This window comes from Motacilla alba, chromosome 1 (genome assembly GCF_015832195.1).
Source record: "Motacilla alba alba isolate MOTALB_02 chromosome 1, Motacilla_alba_V1.0_pri, whole genome shotgun sequence".
NCBI lineage: Eukaryota > Metazoa > Chordata > Aves > Passeriformes > Motacillidae > Motacilla > Motacilla alba.
Window position 1 is genome coordinate 26,117,818 of NC_052016.1, and position 20,075 is coordinate 26,137,892.

General features: G+C 42.7%; 3 protein-coding genes across 5 annotated transcripts; 2 read left to right on the forward strand and 1 right to left on the reverse strand.

Annotated features, from left to right (window-relative positions):
* Positions 1-211: 211 nt before the first annotated feature.
* On the reverse strand, positions 212-2,077 carry TXNL4B (thioredoxin like 4B). The gene is made up of 4 exons (XM_038146391.1): positions 1,927-2,077; positions 1,499-1,664; positions 1,026-1,177; positions 212-583 (listed from the first exon to the last, which is right to left on the reverse strand). Exons 2-4 carry the CDS (start codon positions 1,628-1,630, stop codon positions 418-420), a joined length of 450 nt encoding a protein of 149 aa, XP_038002319.1. The 5' UTR covers positions 1,631-1,664; positions 1,927-2,077; the 3' UTR covers positions 212-417.
* TRMT10C (tRNA methyltransferase 10C, mitochondrial RNase P subunit) lies at positions 1,985-5,768 on the forward strand. 3 transcript variants are annotated; one of them, XM_038146320.1, is made up of 3 exons: positions 1,985-2,122; positions 3,772-3,914; positions 4,093-5,768. In XM_038146320.1, the coding sequence occupies exon 3, from the start codon at positions 4,124-4,126 to the stop codon at positions 5,375-5,377; it is 1,254 nt and encodes a 417-aa protein (XP_038002248.1). In that variant the 5' UTR covers positions 1,985-2,122; positions 3,772-3,914; positions 4,093-4,123; the 3' UTR covers positions 5,378-5,768. The 3 variants fall into 3 exon arrangements, with proteins under 3 accessions (XP_038002248.1, XP_038002257.1, XP_038002239.1); XM_038146329.1 differs by having other exon boundaries at positions 2,112-2,156; XM_038146311.1 differs by lacking the exon at positions 1,985-2,122 and adding an exon at positions 2,193-2,486.
* A 1,607-nt stretch (positions 5,769-7,375) lies between these two features.
* Positions 7,376-17,791, forward strand: LOC119704731 (PEST proteolytic signal containing nuclear protein). Its single transcript, XM_038146380.1, has 5 exons — positions 7,376-7,511; positions 10,932-11,152; positions 13,115-13,189; positions 13,685-13,740; positions 14,749-17,791. Exons 1-5 carry the CDS (start codon positions 7,457-7,459, stop codon positions 14,876-14,878), a joined length of 537 nt encoding a protein of 178 aa, XP_038002308.1. The 5' UTR covers positions 7,376-7,456; the 3' UTR covers positions 14,879-17,791.
* The last annotated feature ends 2,284 nt before the right edge of the window (positions 17,792-20,075 follow it).

Genomic DNA, 20,075 nt, shown 5'->3' on the forward strand with positions numbered 1-20,075 from the left:
ATTGAATGTTCTTGAGAGCAAGCATAGCTTTTTTTTTTATTAACGTCATGTTTACTGTTATTACATCTGAATGAAAATGACACTAAACAGACAACTAAGAGTGCCTTGGTTCCCTGAAGAAGGTTGCACTGGAGATGTCACAGCTGAGGATGCACACAGCCTGCCTGCTTTGTAAGGGCTGGTCAGCACACAACTCAAAGAACAATCACTTTTGTGAACTCTGTGCATGAATGTGTAGCTTTATTTATGAGAGAAGCATGAGGTGACAGAATATCTGTCTTCAGAAGGAGACCAATATGATCCTTCAGGATAAATGCTCAAACTGTCCCACAGTGTCAGAGGAGGCCAAAAATGTTCAAAGGATAAAGGAATTTACAACATTGTCCATTTGTGTAATTATTTTCTCAGGTCAACACATTAAATTCCTTGGTAGAGAAGGTCATATTTAGGAATGTTCTTGGGATCAATAGGACTTCTCACAATGAGCTTTCCCCGCATTGCTCCGCGGTAGATCACTTCAATCAGATCTATAAAGTCCTGCTTTGTTTTGAAGCTTCCCACAAATTTTGTGTGATCTGGAGACCTAAATATAAGCATAAGACAAAGGTAGAATTGTAATGTTAAAGTATTCAGAGAAAAACCACCTAAAAATGTGAAAAGATGCCCAAATGAGATAAGGAGTTCTGATCTGGTCATTCTGAAAGAATGAACTAACTTTGTAATGGCATAACCAAGTCAGGAAAATGCTGTGATCTCCAAAGGTCAAACAGGTGCAGTGTCATGTCTAAGATTTTAATAATTTCTTACTATTTTTTGCAGAGTAAGACATATTGCACCACTTATTGCATCAGAGCATATTTCAAATTACTTCCCTATTTATATCCTTCTGGCTTCCTACAGAATTCTCAAGGCAGATGCTGGTAACAACATTATAGTTTTCAAATAGTTACCTTCCCCAGACAAGATAACATAGAAAAAGACTGATAATTCTTATGGACGTAATAGACAATGGTAGGATGACTTACCCATAATCAACCTTCATGTGCTGTCCATTGAAGAAAAATACAGTAGATGGGATATAACTGATGTCAAAATACTGGGTGTACACTGGGACGTCGTTCACATCCACCAGGTAAATGACTGCCATTTTACTTAGGTCATGAGCTGTTTTTGCAAGCTGGAAAGAGTGAGAAAGGCAGATGACAAATAGACTGAGAAACAAGGACAAGACGGTGCAAACTTGTTAAAGCCTGTTTGTCTTACGTGTTACCAGCTTAAGCAGGTATCACATCTTGTCTACCTCAAGCACTTTGTTCAGCCACTACAACAGTAACACAGACGCTTACTTTTCAAACCTTTTTATAAATATAGTGTAATTTCATTCTATATTTGTCACCAAACTTTTTCATTAGTGCCTATCTTAGCAAAAGCAACGTTCTCTTCTATGCATCAAATATAGTTGTACAGTCCGTTTAAAAAAAAAAAAAAAAGGTCTTACAATATCATCGAGCTGCAGACAAACAGCATCATTATCTCTTCCAAAACGCAGAACCAAAACCTTCTCAGCGACGCTTTTTATTGCCTGATCCACTTCCCTCTTACAGGTCAGTTTGGGCAGCAGAAAACTCATCGCGACAGATCACGGCCTCCACTAAAATCCCAGCCTTACAGTTAGGGAAAAAACAACAAAACAACGCACCATCAATCAACAGCAAAAAGAAGCGAAACATCTCTGTACTATCTTTTTTTTTTTTTTTTTTTATAGTTAAAGAAGGGGGATGGGGACAGAAGAGAGCGAGAGAGAGACCCGAGATCAGCAGGCCGGGCTGACAAACCCCTCGGCCCCAGGCGACTGCCTCACGCCCCAGCCCAGCGCGGCGGCGGGGCCAGACCCCGCCCCGCACCAGGGGCGGTGGCAGCACCCACCGGCAGCCCCCTCGGTGCCCGGGGGCTCCCCGGGAAGGGAATATGGGAGAGTTCGGATCACCGCCCGCCGCAGCTCCCGCCGTGAGGGCGCAGACAGCCCGGAACGTGGCGGTGCAGCCGCGGAGCGCCGGGGACAGCCGAGGGGAGCACCGCGGCCGGGCGGGCCCGCCCCGCGCAGGCGCAGCGGCTCCGTGAGGTGAGCGGCGGTGGCGGCGCGGTCAGTGCCGGCGGTGAGCGCGGAGTCCGCCCTGCCCTGCCCTGCCCTGCCCTGCCCTGCCCTGCCCTGCCCTGCCTTGCCCCGACCGAGCCCCGGCGGGCGGGAGCGCGGCCGGAGATCCGGCAAGTGCTTCTCGCCACCCGCGGCGCGGTGCCCCGGAGGCCGCGGTCCCCCGGGCCCCGCCGCAGTGGGAGGAGCGGGCGCGCCGGTGTCCCCGGGAGGGCTGGGGGACACAGCGCGGGGCTGTGGCGTGTCAGCTGGGGCTCAGCGGCTCGGGTGCTGTGGGCTGGTTCAAAAGTTGTTCAGCGCGTGCAGTACTGCTCCCCTGCAGCCGGCCTCATCAGTGAGTGTCTGCAGTGAGTGCCAAGAGTGTGGATCCAGGCTCTTGCCCGTGGGGCCAAGCCATGGGGCAAGAAGCAATGGGCAGAAACTGAGGCACGGAAGTTCCACCTGAACATGAGGAGCAACTTCTTTACTCTGCAGGTGGTCGTGCACTGAACAGGTTGCCCAGAGGGGTTCTGGAATCTCCCTTACTGGAGATATTGCACACCTATCTAGAAACAACCCTGTGCCATGTGCTCTGGGATGACCCTGCTTGAGCTGAGGAGTTGGACCAGATCCATTGTGGCCCCTTCCAAACTTACTCAGCCTGTGATTCTGAGTGGGCAGCTATGCTGGGGAAGTAAGGCAAGTTGTTCAGTCTCTGAAATATCAGTGGAGAGCCTTTCTGATATTGAGAGGAGTTGCAGTGAAATCATGGTAAAAAAGAAAAATTCTTTCAATGCTAGGTTCTTCAAAGAGCCTTAGATTGATTCTTGCTGCAATGATGTTAGCATGAATGACACTTGGCTCTATCAAAAGCTGTCATCAAGTATTCTAATGGTGTAAATCTGGTGTTCAATATTGACTTAATTGGAGCTCCAGTAATGTAAGTTAATTGAGGAACTGATCCCTTGTATTCTCCATGCTTCTCTGATTATTATTTTTGCCAGTAGTTGAATGCTTCAATGTAAAAGTGGGACACTTCCATTGTAGCACTTACAAATTTTCACATTGTTACATTGCTTGGTTGTTCTTGCTCCTTTTATCTTAATAATGGTAGAACATGAGAGGTCAGCCACCAATTTGACCAATTACTATGTAATAAAACACATGCCAGGTTATATAACGTTTCTAAATAATACGCTGCTCCTTCTGTGCCTCTATCTGAGCAGGTACATATTTACAAACCCAATATTAGATCTAACTTCTTGTTCTGTATATCACATTATTTTCAGTTTATTAGGAAGATTATAGATTTTGATTTAAAATTTAGGAATTAATTCTAGTTTTGTCCAAATCACATTTCCTCAAGGACTGAAACTCTACTGATGCTTATAGTTCAGTAGTGTGCATAGGCCAGGGAAACTATTAAATGTTCTTGGATGTGTTTTTCTTTCTGCAGACCTTTCATATTTAAATACAAATGTGGATAAAATTAATGGGACTGGGGGGATTTATGTCGCAGCTTTATGTACCTATGCCAACTTCACAGACAATTTAGCAAAAAGAAAAAAGAAGGTCTTTTCTTGTACTAATTGTACTAATTCTTGTACTAATTCTTCCATCTCTTCTTTCTGTTTTCACAGGATAGATAAATTATATAAAAATACTTCTGGTTTGCATGCAGCATTTCATTGACTTTGCTTGTGAAGGCTCACCATATGATACCGATAACTTGAAGAGATCTTGGACAGTTCTTGGAGGTTGTTTGACTACATTTTAAATTGCAGTAAGTATAGCTGGTTTAAGCTGTTTTTATTTAGGAAACAATAAGAAATTCATAGTAGAAGGAGGAATTTCTAGATCCTCCAAGAAGTAACCTATTGTGTGTCAGTGTTACTAAGAAAAAAAAACTGCATGTGTTTTCTTTGTGATTTCTGACAAGTTTTTTTCCCCTCTAATTGGAGTTTTGCAGATAAGTGTTGCACATGTCTAAATATGCAGTCTGCTAATATGCTTCTGAGAAGAATTGTAAGAAGTTCTGTCCTTCCATTTGCCACACAACATGGGATGAAAAAGGATTTGTTTCCGCTCAGTAGAACTCTGAGTTTATCACTTTGTCTGATGCAGGACAAGTCATGTGAACCCTCAGAAAAACTGGATTTAGATGAGTGGAAGAAGGTAATGAAATCCGGGTTTCAGGAAGAGGTCAGTGAGGTGGTCTCAGAGCCTAAGGAGCTTTCCAGTTTGGCTGCTGCACGTGAGACTTTGGAGATGTGGAGGCTAGCTGGCAGAGCAGTTCCAGAAAATATTAGTGAAGAACAGCTAAAAACCTTTATGGAGTGTCCTTCTAAGTCAGCCAAAAAGAAGTATTTAAAATATTTGCATCTCAGAGAACTTCACAAGAAAAATGAAAAGAGAAAGATGGATGAGAAAAGGGAAAGGAGGCTGGAAGCACAAGATCAAGCTTCAAAAACAGATGAGACCAAAAAGGGTTCATTCATGTGTTTATGGTCCCGCACTATGGATAAAGCATACAATTGGAGGGCTGCTCAGTCCATGATCTTTGGCCAGCCTCTAGTATTTGACATGTCTTATGAGAAAGAGATGTCTGTCCGAGAAGTCTCAAATACAGTGAGACAGATAGTAATGAGTGAAAGCAGCAATCGGAGATCTGTGGATCCATTCCACATCCACTTCTGTAACTTCAAAGATGATAGCCTCTATCACAGGGAATTTATCAAGAATTATAGAGAGGCATGGGACAAACTGCTTATCACAGTGACAGACCAGTGCTACACAGAAATCTTTCCAAAGGATAAGCTCATCTATCTGACAGCTGATTCTCCCAACGTAATGAAAACATTTGATCACGATAAGATCTATATTGTTGGGTCAATGGTTGACAGGAGCATAAAAACAGGAGTCTCTTTAGCACGGGCAAAACGATTAGGACTGGAGACTGCAGCCCTTCCACTGGAGAAGTATTTGCTTTGGAGTACTGGTGCCAAAAATCTCACACTGGATCAAATGATGCATATTTTATTAACCTTGAAAGATACTGCTGACTGGAAGAAGGCTCTGGAATTTGTTCCGAAAAGGAAATACTGTGGCTTTGTAAACAAGCCTGTAAAGGAATTGAAAAAAACGTTAGACCTGATCAACACACTCAAACTTGGAAAGGGACGGGAAAAAGTAGAAAAGCAATTTGCCAAAAACTACCCCAAGAGGTATAAACTAAAGCAAAAGTAGAGTGATGGGGAGGAAAATGAATTTTTTACACGCAAACTGTGCCAGCTGCTTGGTACATCTGGAATTTCTGTTCAGCTTTTAATCTCAGAACAGATTTTGTTGCTTATGTTGAAAATTACTATCATTAAGAATTGAGTTTTTTAAAGTTACTTTAATAGTCCAGCTGTTTAAATTTATTCACACATTATCGAAATTATGTAAGAGAAATGAGATAATCTGTTGTAAAAATATAACTCTACACGAAGACTATCAGTCTGTTCAATTGAACAGTGCTTGGACAAGGGTGATTTTTACTGAATGCAAAGATCTTCAGAGCTCACTGCTTTGGAGGCTGTCTACAGTTTTATTCTGTAAGATCACTAAGATGAAGTAAAAGAGACCTCTCCCATTACTTCCTGAATCCTCTTCTGTGCAAATGAATTGACCTTTGACAGCTAAGTAAATGGTTAAAACCTTGCGTGAGTTTGGGGAACTGCACCATTTATTTCTGGATGTTCTGTCTTGCACAATTAAAGTCCCTGTTGGAAGGAATCGGGCAAATTTCTTGGCTGTGCTGAAAAAAATTAATCTTACCTACTTTTGTGTAAGACTTTTATCCCAGAGTGCCTGTGTTTTCAGGCCATGTAATGTAGATTTCCCAAAGTGCTGGAACATCTGAGATGGTAAACTGTCCTTTTAGTAATATTTCTCACAGCTCAAAATACACTGGTGTCTCTCTGGAAGTCTGTGTTCAGGCTGCAGAGCTGCCATGGGAGCTAAATACAGGTCTGGTGTCTGTGGGATGAGGAGCACTTTCTTTGTGGGTGATGCTTAAAGTCAGTGATGGCAGATGACGAGTTGTTCTGAGCCACTCCCTGGTGACCTCTTCCTACATGCTGTTGTAAGGTGGGGATTGGAAGGCAGAAGATTCACTGCCCCAATACTGCCCTTCACTGCCTGTTGTGAGGTGCAGGGGCCTGCAGGCATGGATCACCTCTGGCACAGGGAAAGACCTGGTTCCTTACAGCTGTGTGTGGCTGGGAAGTACACAAAACTTCACCCTAGGGTGGTGTTCCAGGTGATGCTTGAGAGCTGCCTTCAGCTGCCTGGGAAGCCCTGAAGTGCAAGGACTGGCTGTGTGAATGCATGTGCCTCGCTCAGGAAGACTCTCTTTCCTCAAGGAAGAGCCAACAGCGGAGCTACGTGCTGCTGAGTGTCATAGAACTGTGGAATGGTTTGGGCTGGAAGGGGCCTCATCTAGATCCAACCCCTGCCATGGGCTGGGTACCATGCCCCTTCTGTCATTTGCTCTTCCTCCATACAAACAGCCTCTTCTGATCTGTAAACTGGCTTGCACACTGGGGTGGGGGAAGGTGGCGTCACTGCTCACTTGAAGTCGTGTCACAGAATCACAGACTGGGTAGGTTGGAAAGGGCCACAGTGGGTCATCTGGTCCAACGTCCCAAATCAAGCAGGGTCATCCCAGAGCAGGTGGCACAGGGTTGCATCTGGATGGCTCTTGAATTAAGGGAGACTCCATAGCTCCTCTGAGCAACCTGTCCCGTTCTGGGTCACTGCCCAGGAAAGAAGCTCTTCCTCATGTTCAGGTGGAACATCTGTGCATCAGTTTCTGCCCCTTGCCTCTTGTCCCATTGCTTGGCACCACCGGATCCTTCTTGGTGCACCACCTCCACACACTTTAGATATTTATACACCGAGGAGGCAGAGAGGTAATGATATTTGTGAATCATGGGAGGTAACCACGCGTAGTGAGGAGGCGGCAGCAGCGGACATGGTTCCTTCACAACCCGAGATGCAGAGGCCAGGAGTGCCGAGGGGTAACTGATCCCCCCGCTTTCCCCGGGGGAGGGAATGGAAGCCGTGCCCACGTGCTCAGCGGCTCCGGACGACCGTCAGATCGGCGCCGCTCGGCGCGCTCCCGCTGCCCCCGGCGCGCTCCCGCTGTTCCCGCCGCTCCCGCCGCGCCGGCCCCGCGCGCCGCAGGGGCGGGGCTGGCCTGGCCGCGAGCGGGGCCTCGCGGGGGCGGGCCCGAGCGGCGCGCGTGCGCGGCGCGTGAGGCGGCGGAGGAGGCGGGGGAAAATGGCGGACGGCAGAGCCGAGGGGGAGAAGGCGAAGCGGCCGCAGCCCGCAGGAGGTGAACATGTAGCGCCTCTCGCCGCGGAGCTGTGGGGTGGGAATGGGCTCTGGGCTGGTCCAGCGGGGGTCGGGGGGTCCAGGTGTGCCTCACCCGGCCGTGAGTTGCCCGAGCCGAGCCGGGCCGGGCCGGGCCGTGCGGTGCCCGGCCCTGGGGGGAGAGTGGGTGGCCTGGGCCTGAGGGGACTGCGCTGGAGGAGAGGCCAGTCGCGCCTGCTGTGCTCACCTTTACCGGCGCTTTTGTAAAAATACACCAGCTTCTCCTTGTCCATGCAAATGCGCTATTTCTCTCTCGTAAAAATACACGGAGTACTTACGCCGTGTTCTGAGAGAAATATGACTGTTGCTGTCTGCAAAGATGAAGACAGAGCCTTAAAGATTAACTTCCAAAAATTATAGTACCTTTTTTTATAAATGGGTACAGTGAATATTCTTTAATTGCTGTTTTAAGCATTTGGGGATTTTTTGCTTGGCAGCAATCTGTAAGTTTGCTGTTTGGTCCTATAGTATTTATATTAGGACTGGACATTCCTGTAATTTCTGCAGTATTTGGTTCGAAAATTTTAATTTTATGTTTCTTTTCTTCTTTCTTCCCTTAAAGTTAAGAAGACAGTGTCTTTGCAAAGATAAAGCTTTTCTTTCTTGGTGTGTTTCCTTTTTTTGTTTTAGTTGGGATTGAGTGTTTTTTGTTTGGTTTTGACATATCTGTAGGGAGAGGGCACTTCTTAGATCTGTTAAAAAATAAATCAGGCTTGTAAACCAATCAGGATAGCCTCAACAGTGAATTTTATTTCTGCTAATCGCTGACATTTGAGGAGTATTGATTTTAGGTAGTTCCTTGACTCTTGGTTCTCTGTTGGGCTTTGGTGGCTTTTTGGTTTTTATTTTTTGGTGGTGGTATTGGGTGGTTTTTGTATTAGTAATACAGTAACTGGACAGCATCAGCATATCAGTAATTCATACTGTCTTGTGTACTGTTTTGTGTGCTGAAACATGGTCTGAATGCGTTGAAGTACCTTGGCCCTAAAGAAGAATAGTTGTTCCCTGAGGATTTTTTAAAGCAATTTGCAGTTCTTAGCTTTTGGCAAGATAGTGGGGTTTATCTTAAAATTAACTTAACTGTAACTGGTTTGTTCCTACATGCCCCAGTGATTCCCAGGGACCACAGATCCTGAAATGCTGTGCAGCTGGCACTGTCACTCTTGTCACTTCAGCCACCTGGGCTGTGGAAGTTGTCCACTCATGTGGCTTGTTGATTCGCATGAGTAAAACTTAGCTGTGAAGGAGGACAACTTTTTATGTCTGCAATCTATGGAGAGGGCACTAGCCAGTCTAGTTTGGAAATACTACTGGTGCTTTCTCTAGGTGAAGTATGACCTCCAGGAAGCAATAAAGCAGCCTTGATATCTTGGAATATATGAATGGACTGGCATGGGAGATGGTAGAGACCTGTTTAATGGTTAATACGCCTGCAGACATCAAACAGCCCAACAGCTCCCTCCCCACCTTCCCCAATCGTCCTGTGCCCCTTATAGCTTTCTCATCAAGCAAGAGTGTTTCTTTCAGCAGTCTGGTGTTCATCCTTTGGCAAGCCCAGTAGAAATAACACTCAGAATGCAGTGCTGATAGGAACTAATTCTGAGAGAGACGCTCTTTAGGATTTGGTGAGAAAACAGATGTGCGTAGATTGTATTAGGATTCGTCTTGTGCTTAGCAGTATTTAAGAATTTGCACTTTAAAGAAGTAAGCTGTAAGAAGTAGTGTAATAACCTTCAAGCTAGCACTAGTCTAGGAACTTGTTCCCTGTGCCCTGAGTTTTGGGCTGCTATGGATTTTGTATATTATGAAAAAGAAGACTTAACTCCACGGTTCCAGCACTTTAAGGCCAGTGAATCTTTTACCTACCCTTGAAACAGCCTCTAGTGTACTGAGGCTGCACTTGGAACATTGTTTAATATGATTTTATGGACTAACTGTAAGGATGCTCTCATAGTCTCTGCAGACTGCTGTTCAGTAAACTCTGCTAAGACAGCTACCAGTACCCAAGGTCACTTGTGTAAATTTTGATTGTTTCTCTTTCCTCCTTTGTTTTTCATTTTTATATCTGTATTTTCTGGATCACATTTCTAGTAGCATTTTTTAATACAGTGAAACTGATTAAAGTTACAATTATTTTGTGGTCATCTGCCATATTTCTGAAGGTGAATGATGAATTCGTTTTGATGTCAATCACTTATACCTGGAAGAGTGGGGTGGAAGTGGTATTTTCTGCTGCTTCTGATTTGGGAAACAGCAGACAAATATATATATAGATTGAGTCCCTAGTTTTTCTCTTTCCTGATGTTGTTTGCTTCTTTTTTTTTCTCAGAGCTACAATCTTGTTGACCCCCAGTTCAGACTTTCTTCTCTCCCATTGCTTCATCTTACCTAGTAGCTTTTTGCATTAGCAGTCCAAAGAGCTTTATCCCCTGATGGTCGGAATTTGCTGTGCATGGAAGGTGCTCTTCTCCATTTGATGTGATGAGGACACTTGTGCTAGCTCCAGTTGTTTTAAACTGCTGCTGTGAGCACTTCCCTGTCCATTCCTTCATGTGTTTGTTTTTTCCCCCTTCTGCTACTGCAGTGGTTTGCTTATTGCAGCCGCAGGGAAGTATCTTTTTGCTGAAGCATTTACTCTGTTCAGTATGAGTTTTCCAAGGACACCTTTGTCTCTTGGTGTAGCTGAAGAAGCTGATTTTATAGCAATGGAAGTGTTACTTGAATGTTTTTTCTCTGTGGATCGCTGTTCAGCTGCTATGTTTTCCATGACTATACAAAACCAGAAAAGATGAAATCTATATATATGCTTTTTTAGTGCTGATTCCTTCCTCAAGCAGAGCTTGGCAGATTTATTACAGATGAGATGCGGACAAGCAGTGACTTGAAAGATGATTGAGACAGCCGGCCTCACTGTAGTCACTCCCATGATTTTAGAGTTGTGCCAGACAAGCCTAGAGACTGGCATGGACATGATTTTGTAGAAATTTAGTAGAATTAATTTTAACTTAGATTATCTACTCTAGATTTGGAATTGGGATTCCAATTATGAAAGTTTATCTGTGGCAACTTAAAAAACGTAAAAAGATTTAGTCTTCTGCATTTAATTTACTACATGAACTTTGACTTCCATACTAAATAAAGAGATGGTGCTTCAAGATTGTTTTCCTGGCTCATACAAGAAGTTCTTTACAAGTAGTGGAGTGCTTGCAGTTTCTTCTCCTCTTTATGTTTTGCTGTCCACTAAATATACATTGGTGGAAACTGCTGTCACTAAAAACATCTTACTTTTGCACCCAAAGTATAATGCTTTTTGAGGTTGCTGCTCCCATCAATCTGCTCAGTAAAAGTAGCTCATCTTGGTAAGTTGTTTCGACTTCACCAGGACCTGAAGAAGAGGCAGAAAAACCTGTGAAAACTAAGACTGTTTCTTCCAGTAATGGAGGAGAAAGTTCGAGTCGCAGCGCAGAGAAACGGGCAGCTAATGAAGAAGCTGAAGACTTCACTACAAAGCCTGCTCCTGCCAAAATGTCCAAGTTTGGATTTTCCATAGGCAGTCAGACAACAAAGAAGGCATCTGCAATATCCATCAAACTGGGAGCAAATGTAAGTTTACTGAGGGCTTTTAATTTTAGGGAAACTGAGGGAAAAGGGAAGTACTTTGAGGAGGCTTCCTTGCAGAGGAAACCTGGAATTCCCATGAAGGTAACTTGGGTAAAGCTTCAGGAGGCGTTGCAGGGCCAGCTAGTCTTGACGTGTAAGTACTTCAGGGTGATTAATAACAGGTCAGTAGTCTCAGGAATCATAAGACTTGATTGAAATGAACTGTAGATCTTTGAACATGCAGAATAATTTTATAATGAGATTTGATAAGTCTGCAGTAATTTCCTGAGGGAAATGAGCAGACTTGTAAAGCTGTTCAGGCTACTTTGAAATGAGTGCTAGGAACTTCATTGCATAGGATGCTTAAAGCTAGAAGAAAGCATCTAAGTGGCTTAATAGGTTGTCTTCCACTCCAAAGATCTTATTTTAGCATGGGGAATTGTAGCATAGTTCCATGACTTTGCCTGTTCTTTGCAAGGTCAGTATGATTTATTTGTGTTAAATGCAATATGTGGGGCTTTGTTAAATAGGTTTCTAAGAATTCTGATCCCCTTGATTGTCCAGCGCAAGGTATCCTTGTGCTTGTTCAGATGGGAATCTGATGACTCTCTGTACTTCCAGAGAAGTCCTCCACTGGCTTGGCCAAGGACAAGCCAGGGGCTGCTCTCTGTTTAATACAGTTCATTTACATTTCCTACCTGTCACTATGATGGATACGTTATAAGTAGCTGTCTGTACCAAATTCAAACTGTAATCGTGAAAGGCTTGCACCCGCAATGCCAGCAGTTTAGAAACCTGCAGAGGATTAAAAGGGTGCTCTGTTATTTTGAGCTGGAAGGGAGATGTGGGCTGGCAGCATTCTAGGGTATAAATGCAGCCAGGTCAGCTCAGACTTTGGAAAAATGGACAAGGTTTGAAAATGCCCAGGTTTCCTTCTCTGGGCTTCTAGCATGCTTCAGTTTCTCATGTCCAGAGTGGCAGTAAATTTGGCTCAGGATTTCTGGTTCACTGAACTTAGTGGGTGATGGACAGTGCTGAAATTTACCTGTTTCTCTTCAGTAATTTTTGCTCCCCTAGTACATTCCCCATTCCTTGGGCGCAGATGCTTTAAAAATGGTGTGGTATTTATATGTTGTGCAGTATCAGTAAAGAACAGCTGTAGGCAGTTGCATAAGGGCTCTGCTGCAGTACCAGCTTCTAGGAGTGTGTATTAAAGAATTACCAGTAAAGGCAAAATGGAGAAAGCACTGTGTATGATTGATTTAGTACTATAGTAGCAATCTGTTACTAGTTACTTGGTTTTTTCTCCATGGTGTTGAAGTAACTCTTGGTGCCAGAGTTGTAGTACATGTAACAGTTGTGACTTTGACAGCTTCTTACACTTTAAATAGAGGAATAAAAAATTGGAAATAAAATAAATACTCTTTAAAGGAACTTATATTAATCGGACGGTGTGCTAGATACTGATAGTGGTTTAAAAACATTGAATTGTTTTAAGCCAGAAAGCTGTCACGTTGTTAAAAGAGAATGAAATAAACATTCTTTTTTTTTTTTTTTTTTTTTTTTGTGACATTGATGGGTAAGAATATCCCAAAAGAATAATGGAAAAAGTCACACAGTAAAATTTTGAATACCACAAGTTATTCAGGTTCTGTTTTAATTGTTCATGTCATGCACCAGTGGCTGAGTACCCCTGCAGTGTGCTAGAAAGTTAAGACCTGCATGTGGGGAGTTGTAATATGAGAGGGCTCAGCTTGCTGCTCAGAGTGATCACACATAAATGAGCACTCATTTTCCTTTGTCATTAGAGAATCCTTTATGTGCTTGATTCAGACAAAAACTTTTCCCCCAGTTGCCCATTTCAGTGAAAGTGTTTGATTTAATTTTACCAAAATACTTAAAAAGCCAAGGGTAGCTTTTTTGAGTTAGTAGACTTACGTTACTTGTGCATTTTGTCTTTTCCAGAAGCCTAAAGAGCCTGTTCCAACCCTGGCTCCAAAAACCCTTTCTGTAGCAGCAGCTTTCAACGAAGATGAAGATGTGAGTAATAAGCCAGTGATCAGCACAAAATACCATTGGTGTGGTAGGCAGAGAGAGTGGGTTATTTATGGTTCTTAACATAAATGTTAGGAATTTTCAACCTAGAAGCATCTCTTTTGGCTCTGATTAAGAATGCACAATAGCTCTGTGTTGGTTCAAAAATCATTAAAATGTTGATAACTTCTCCCTGAAAATAAGATGTACATCATAATTTGAATTAATACTTACTTCCTCTAGGCTTAATTAGGGGGAGGCCAAGGAAAGTTGTGCTTCTGGTTTGCTAAATATTTTGTTGTCATATTACTGCTCCTTCTTTCATGGAGTTGAACAAAGAAATTTGTATTTTGTTCTGTAACTGTGTAGGACCTCCATTGTGTCCAAAGTCACTTTGCTGTCCTGTGGGGCTGTAGTCCAGCCTTTATCTTGTCAGGCTTTTGAAGTGTCCAAAGGCGGGCGCCCAGCCCCGCTCTGACCTGACCTCCTTTGTCCCTGCAGAGCGAACCAGAGGAAATGCCCCCTGAAGCCAAGATGCGCATGAAGAACATCGGAAGGTAGGGCAGCTAGGAATATGAACTGTGCTTTGGAGAAGGGTGAGTGTGGAATACCTGCCCAGCTCAGGGCAGATCTTGAGGGTGGTTTGAGAATACGAGGAGGTAGAATAGGTTAAAGAAGCATTTTTCCAGAAACAAGATTTTACAAGATTTTCAAATGTGTCATCTGTAGGTTAAAAGCACTACATTTGTGTTTGAACTTTGAGGAAGAGGTTGAGTCTGCATTAAATAGAAGGGGTTTGGGGTTTTTTCTTTTTTTTTTCTTTTTTTTTTTCTTTTTTTTTTTTGGTGGGTTTTTTTGTTTTGTTTGTTTGTTTGGGGTTTTTTTGTCAGTGTAATAGGTAGGAATTCCTGCTTGTCTCTGCTACTCTGTATTTTTCTGGTTCTCCCTCTGGTTCCTCCTTTATAAATTGCCTTGAAGTAGGTAGTCTGGTCACATTTTTAAATTCATGTGCAAGGGGAAGATAAGAATCATCTCTCAGAAGGACAAAGAATTGCTTCTTTACTTTATAATAAATCATGTAATTCTTCTGCTTGCCACAGATTTGAGATGGTAGGGGACCAGTCCTAAAATAAGTCGGGACCTTTTCAGAGGAGGCTTCACTTAAACTGGGGATGAATTTTGAGAATTTGTATTTCAGAAGTGTTTATCATGATAAACTGCTTTTAAAGTCAGTCACTCTGAAAGTTCTCTAGTTTGGTGGTTTTTCTTTTTTCTCCAGTAACAAATTTAGATCCTCAATTTCTTATCCTTTGTAGCTGGCAGCAGTTACTGCCACTGCCACGTCCTCTCCTGCCCCATCTCATCGCTGTATTTTGACATACATGTACAGATCAGTTCTGTGGCCAGCTTACAGTTGCTAAGAGTAAGAGCTCCTGATGTAACAGAAGGAAATCTCTGTGGTAGAGGGGCAGACTGGACTTGAAATTGGCATTTTTAGTGTCACGTGGCACAGTTTACTATAGTTAAGCTGGTTTTCTCAACTGCTCTTGTTTTACTTTTCACAGGGATACACCAACCTCAGCAGGACCAAATTCGTTCAATAAAGGAAAGCATGGATTTTCTGACAACCAGAAGCTATGGGAACGAAATATAAAATCTCATCTTGGAAATGTCCATGACCAAGAAAATAACTAAATGATCTGGATTACAAGTTGGGTGTTTTGGGGGGAGGGGAGGGTGTAACATTAAAGGAACAGTTTCCTTTTTTAAGAATGGTATGAGACTATCTTTGGAGCCACTTTTTTAAGACTTTGAGTGGTACACTAATAAATGAGTTTGAAATTAGAGGTAATTTATGTTTTGTATACAGATTTCAAGGCATTTGCTAATTTTGTAGTTTATGTGATTAGTTTCAAAAGGTTACAGATAATAAAGAAATTGGAGTGGTACCTTTTTAAGATAATTTTTTTTGTCAGTGATTCAATAAGGTGGATGAAAAAGGTTACTGTCTCTTTAATCAGGTTCAAATTGAATGCTCTTGCATTCTCACTTCTGGCTCCCTCTTCATAACAGGAGAACGAGTTGACTCCTATGAATTCTGCTAAAGAGAGTGAGCATTGTCTTGTACTAGAAGTGTTACTGGACTATTACTTTGAATATAATCTTACACAGGAAATAGTAAGAACTTGGATTTTTTTTCTCCCTGCAGTCGCCTTTTGTTAAATCTCTGCAATCTAGGAATTATGTTGCTCTGAGTGGCTCTGGTAACTTAGCTCTGATTTTGTTTAAAACTTCATGTAGGGTGTGTAACCTTCAGTTGCCTGTTCTGTCCTAAGGAAATGGGCCTTGTCTGTATATTAGATACAGTCTGTAAAGAATACTCATTACAAAGGTAAATCAGTATTTTCAGTGTGCTCCTTTTAAATCATTAGCCTTGAGTAGTGCTTGTTAGCATTTCCTAGTGGTACACAAAAGCCACCACCAAAAATACAAGCTAATGTTCATTAAGCTTCACCTTTGATTGAAGTATTTTTCTTTACTATGCCTAGAAGGAATGAAAGCCACACCAAAAATCGGTAACTCACTGCTTAAGTATGAAAAATCTAAGATGCACTTTCCCTGTCTTGCCATTTAAGACAAAATGCCTCGATGCCTATGACCTCAGTGGACACTATCAGGTCAAAGAATGCTGTATCTGCAGTCCTGATGTTCCTAACAAGTATCAGCTTCAGAAATAAAACTTGACCTTTTCCTGCCTGTCTTCCTTTTGCAGTGATTTTCAGCAGTGACATCAATCTGGTCAGTTTATTTCTTAGCTTCCATACTGCAGGACAGTGCTGAAGGATTTCAGTGCTAGCAATGACTGTCTAAATTTCAGTCTAATTTAGATTGCGTATTTGTAAAAACATTTTATTAACAGAACTGGTTAAATAGAACATTATCAACAGCAATACCACCACCTGCCCCAACAGCACCACCTCCCATACCCCAAATAAGCATAAGGTTCTTTTTAAACTCAAATACCTGATAGTGTCAACACTAAATTAATTTCAGCTGGGAAATGGTTGTAGCATTCAATATATTAGTTGCTTTCATCCTGCCTCTATAACTGTTTTCTTGCTAAAGTTGAACTTGCAAGTGCAGAAAGGAAAGTGCATCTTGAAATGTATTTTTTATTATTATTATTATTATTATTATTATTTTAGGAAAGCTCTGACCACTTAGACTTTTGAGTTTGTAAGTTCTAAAATTTTTTTTGTATTTTTGTATTGTATGTGTAATCTCTTTTCTTTTGAAGTCTGATGCAGTTGAATACCTGTAACTGTTTTCTTTTAAAAGTCTTGTTATAAACTTACCATAAAATTGTATACATTTTTTTTGTTCCATAGCAGAAATACTTGGTTTATTTAAAACACACTTTCAAAACTGATTTTCAGGACTTCCAAAACCAATTTGGGCATTACTGGAACTAGGCAAGACAAACTTTTTACTTATTTTCATCACATGTGGTTATGTTTGTCTAAATAAATCCCTTTAAGATAGTGGTAATCCATAGTGAATAGCTATTTTCTTGTGCTCCTCAGTAGCTGGTTCATGCTATATCAATCACTTTTATAGGAACAAAGCAAAACAGAACTTCAAATAAGAATGACTCAGAGACCTATTCCTTGTTTTAATTAACCTACCACCACTTTCTTTCACATTTTTGTCTGAAGTAGATGCTCATACCCAGAATCTCCTTGTACTTCAAAATCATTTAGGAAATTGCTAGGCAGAAGAGCAGACATGCTATGAAATACCTTCCATGCAACTGAGAGAGCAAAAGTTACATTTATCTTCTTACTTTGATGGTCAATAAATAATCCTAGACCTTTTGAGACACTGCAGGCTTCAGCTTCTATATCTCAGCTGAAGGTGAGCAGTGATCCTGCCTCACCCAGTGCAAGTGTTCTCTTCCTTCTCTAGGCTTCATTGGGAGCAAATCCATCAGGATGGCCTCGGTCTCCTCAGGACTGGGTGCCAAACAAGCTGGATTTTGTCTGCTGGTGTTTAATGTCTGACACTTGGAAGACCAAACTGACTGATCTGAACAATATCATTGAGGTAAATGTTAGCTGGGATTAACTTGTAGCTGTAGGCACTTGTTAAAGAAGTCATGTTTTTTGCATGCAGAGAGCCCTTTTTTTTTTTTGGCCATTCTTGGTGTGATTTTTTTTTGTTAGTTCATTTGGCGCTTTTTTCCTAAGAATGTTCCAAGAATCCTGAAACTCATGATAAATTATCTGATTTAGCTGAAGTGCTTCCAGGAGGTATGCTGAGACCTCGAACTGCTTAGTACAGCATGCTGCGTGTGTCTGTCAGTGGTTGAAATTGCAGCTTATGTGGTTTTGTCCCATGGAGCTCATGCTTGCGTAGCAGGAATTGGCTCCTGAACACCCTGCAGAACAGTGATGACATAAGGTCAAGGTGTGAGCAGCTGCCCAGGAACTTCTCTGTGCTACCCTGCAGCTGGGCTGTTCTGAGCCTGCTGGCTTGCAAATGGATCCAAACTCATCTAACTGTGTTAAAATAAAAAAGCCCAACAACCCCCTCCCACCCCCAAAAAAACCAAAAAAAACCCAAAAAACAAAAGGCAAGAAAAGTCCCCTCCCAAAAATCCAAAACAAAACAGCCCCACCAAACAGAGCGGTGAACTGCTGGTGAACTGCTGATGGCCGTGTTTCAGGCAGTGCTGGGTGTGGCCCCTTACTTAATTTAATTCCTTTAAAGCTTCTCAGAATGAAGATTTTATCAGCAGGAAGGAGTCCCCAGCCTGTCTCTACGGTAACTGAGGGGTGCCAGTTCCCAGCTTGTGGCCTATCTGAGATGACCCAATCCCGGTATTTAACTTTGGCAAAAGCAGCTGTGGTCCTCCTGGGAGCACCAAGGCAGCAGCCACAGCTGCCTGGTGAGCTTGATTTCCGTGGCTGCCAGGTTTGTAGAACTTCCCTTTGTCAGAACTCACAGGACTCTGCTGAGCTCCGTGTGCTGCTAGTGGCTTTACCAAAGCTGGCTTTCCAGAGAGACTTGGGAGGAAAAGTCAGCTTTTGAGAAATGGCAACTTTGGTTTCCTGAAGAGGCAGACAGGTTTTAAACTATTGGAATTCACTGGTGTCACTAGAACTCTTTATAGATTGCTGTGAGATAAGATAAATCTGAAGAAGCTACAGGGTTTCAAGAAAGCTTTTTGTCTATTTGGTAGCCTTAAAGGGTGTTCTGCAAAGAGGTTTGGTTTTTTTAATTCCTTGTATAACTACAAGTTGAGGAATGCTGAGTAGTTCTGCTCTTAAGCTACAAAAGGGAAGGTTATGTTCTAAGCTCACCAAAATTTGTTGTCTAGTGTCTGTCGTGACTCACTAGATCACCATAAATATTGGATACTTAACAGTTTGCTATTTTACTTTATCATAGTAACACATCCCTTATTTCTTCTGGTTTCATTAACAAAAAGATCTGTTGTCTAATTTTGAAATACTGGCAATATATCTTATTGCTTACTTTGGAAAGCTGCTCATGTCTAATAATGTGGAGCCATTGCTTGGGGGTAGGTGCATAGTCATCAATGGAATTAAAAGCACGGAAAAAGCAACTGTTACACTTTAACTCTGGACACAGCATGTTTGCAAACTTGCATTTAGCAGTTCGCAGTGGTGGGAGCCCAAGATTTACTGCCCAAACCGCTGCAGCTTTGTGAGGTCTGGACACTCCAACACCAGCTGCCCCTCAGCAGGAGAAGGCAGGAGTGGCTGGTAATCAGAGCATGGACTTCCTGATGCAGTGGCATGGAACAAGGTCTGGAAAACCTCTGCTTGGTGTGTGGCTCAGTTCTTAAATTTGTTTCTTGGAATTGGATTTCCTGATGAGATGGATATGCAGAAAGTCTTTGTGGTTCTGTAGCAAGAGCTCCACTGAAACTTGAAGTCATGAGCCCATATTGATGTTTTCCTGGCAGTACAAGTTACTAATCTAAAGTTAATGCAAGTTATAATAAAAATGTAATTATGTCTCCTTTTCTCCCCCAGCATCGCCTAATTTGTAAAGGTGGTAGTTGCACGTAAGGTGTTGGCTGATGCTCGGCACCTCGTTAGAGAATCACAGCAGTGCTTTGGTGACAGAAGTGTCCCCACTCACAGCAGCTGCCATCTCCACAGCTGCAGGCACTGAACAGGTAACTGTGAAACAAGGGCCTAAAGGGGTGCTTTAGTTCTGTTAATCAGGTGCTTGTGTGACAATCCTGTTCACATGTAAAATTTAAAGGCATGACAAGAAGAGCTTGCACTACTCCACATCCAAAAGCACCACTTAACTCAGCAATGCTGGAAGGCAGGGCACTTGACCCCTGAGGAGAGACAAAGCCTGCAGCACAGAACTTTTCCTAGGGGAACAAGAAAAACTTCCTTTCTGCTAAGTCCTTTAAAGGTCACTCAGGACTTGTAAGGGTGCTCCTCAACAGCCCTGCACTTGAGGGTGACAGCAGTGACAGTGACCAGGGCCTCTTTCCTGCGGCAGCTGGAATTTTTCTGCAGAAGAATAGGCCTCGGTTAAGAGCTGCTCCAGAGATGCTGGGGGGCTTCCACCACGTTGTTGGCCACAGCTGTAAGACTGGCTCCTGAATGTTAGCATTATACATTGGTGCTGCAGAAATTCATGGTGCTTCCTTCAACAGCAAGGAATGACATGATTGTAACTCCCATAGAAACAAAGAGGGGCAAAAAATTACCCATGCATCACTTGGCTGCTGTGCATCTGTAATTGCATCCCTGTGGAGCAGTAGTTGTTCAACAGAGGCCTACCTTACTCCTTCAGCACTCAGCCTTCTGAAACCCCCACTTTTCTTTAATTATAGACTTAG

Bases quoted from the DNA above. Each gene is read 5' to 3' on its own strand.
- TXNL4B (XM_038146391.1), bottom strand. From the start codon at position 1,630: ATGAGTTTTCTGCTGCCCAAACTGACCTGTAAGAGGGAAGTGGATCAG. The intron at 1,178-1,498 runs GTAAGACCTTTT...CACTCTTTCCAG, and splicing joins GTCTGCAGCTCGATGATATT to CTTGCAAAAACAGCTCATGA. The intron at 584-1,025 runs GTAAGTCATCCT...GCTTATATTTAG, and splicing joins CACATGAAGGTTGATTATGG to GTCTCCAGATCACACAAAAT.
- TRMT10C (XM_038146320.1), top strand. From the start codon at position 4,124: ATGCAGTCTGCTAATATGCTTCTGAGAAGAATTGTAAGAAGTTCTGTC.
- LOC119704731 (XM_038146380.1), top strand. From the start codon at position 7,457: ATGGCGGACGGCAGAGCCGAGGGGGAGAAGGCGAAGCGGCCGCAGCCC. The intron at 11,153-13,114 runs GTAAGTTTACTG...TGTCTTTTCCAG, and splicing joins CCATCAAACTGGGAGCAAAT to AAGCCTAAAGAGCCTGTTCC. The intron at 13,741-14,748 runs GTAGGGCAGCTA...TACTTTTCACAG, and splicing joins CGCATGAAGAACATCGGAAG to GGATACACCAACCTCAGCAG.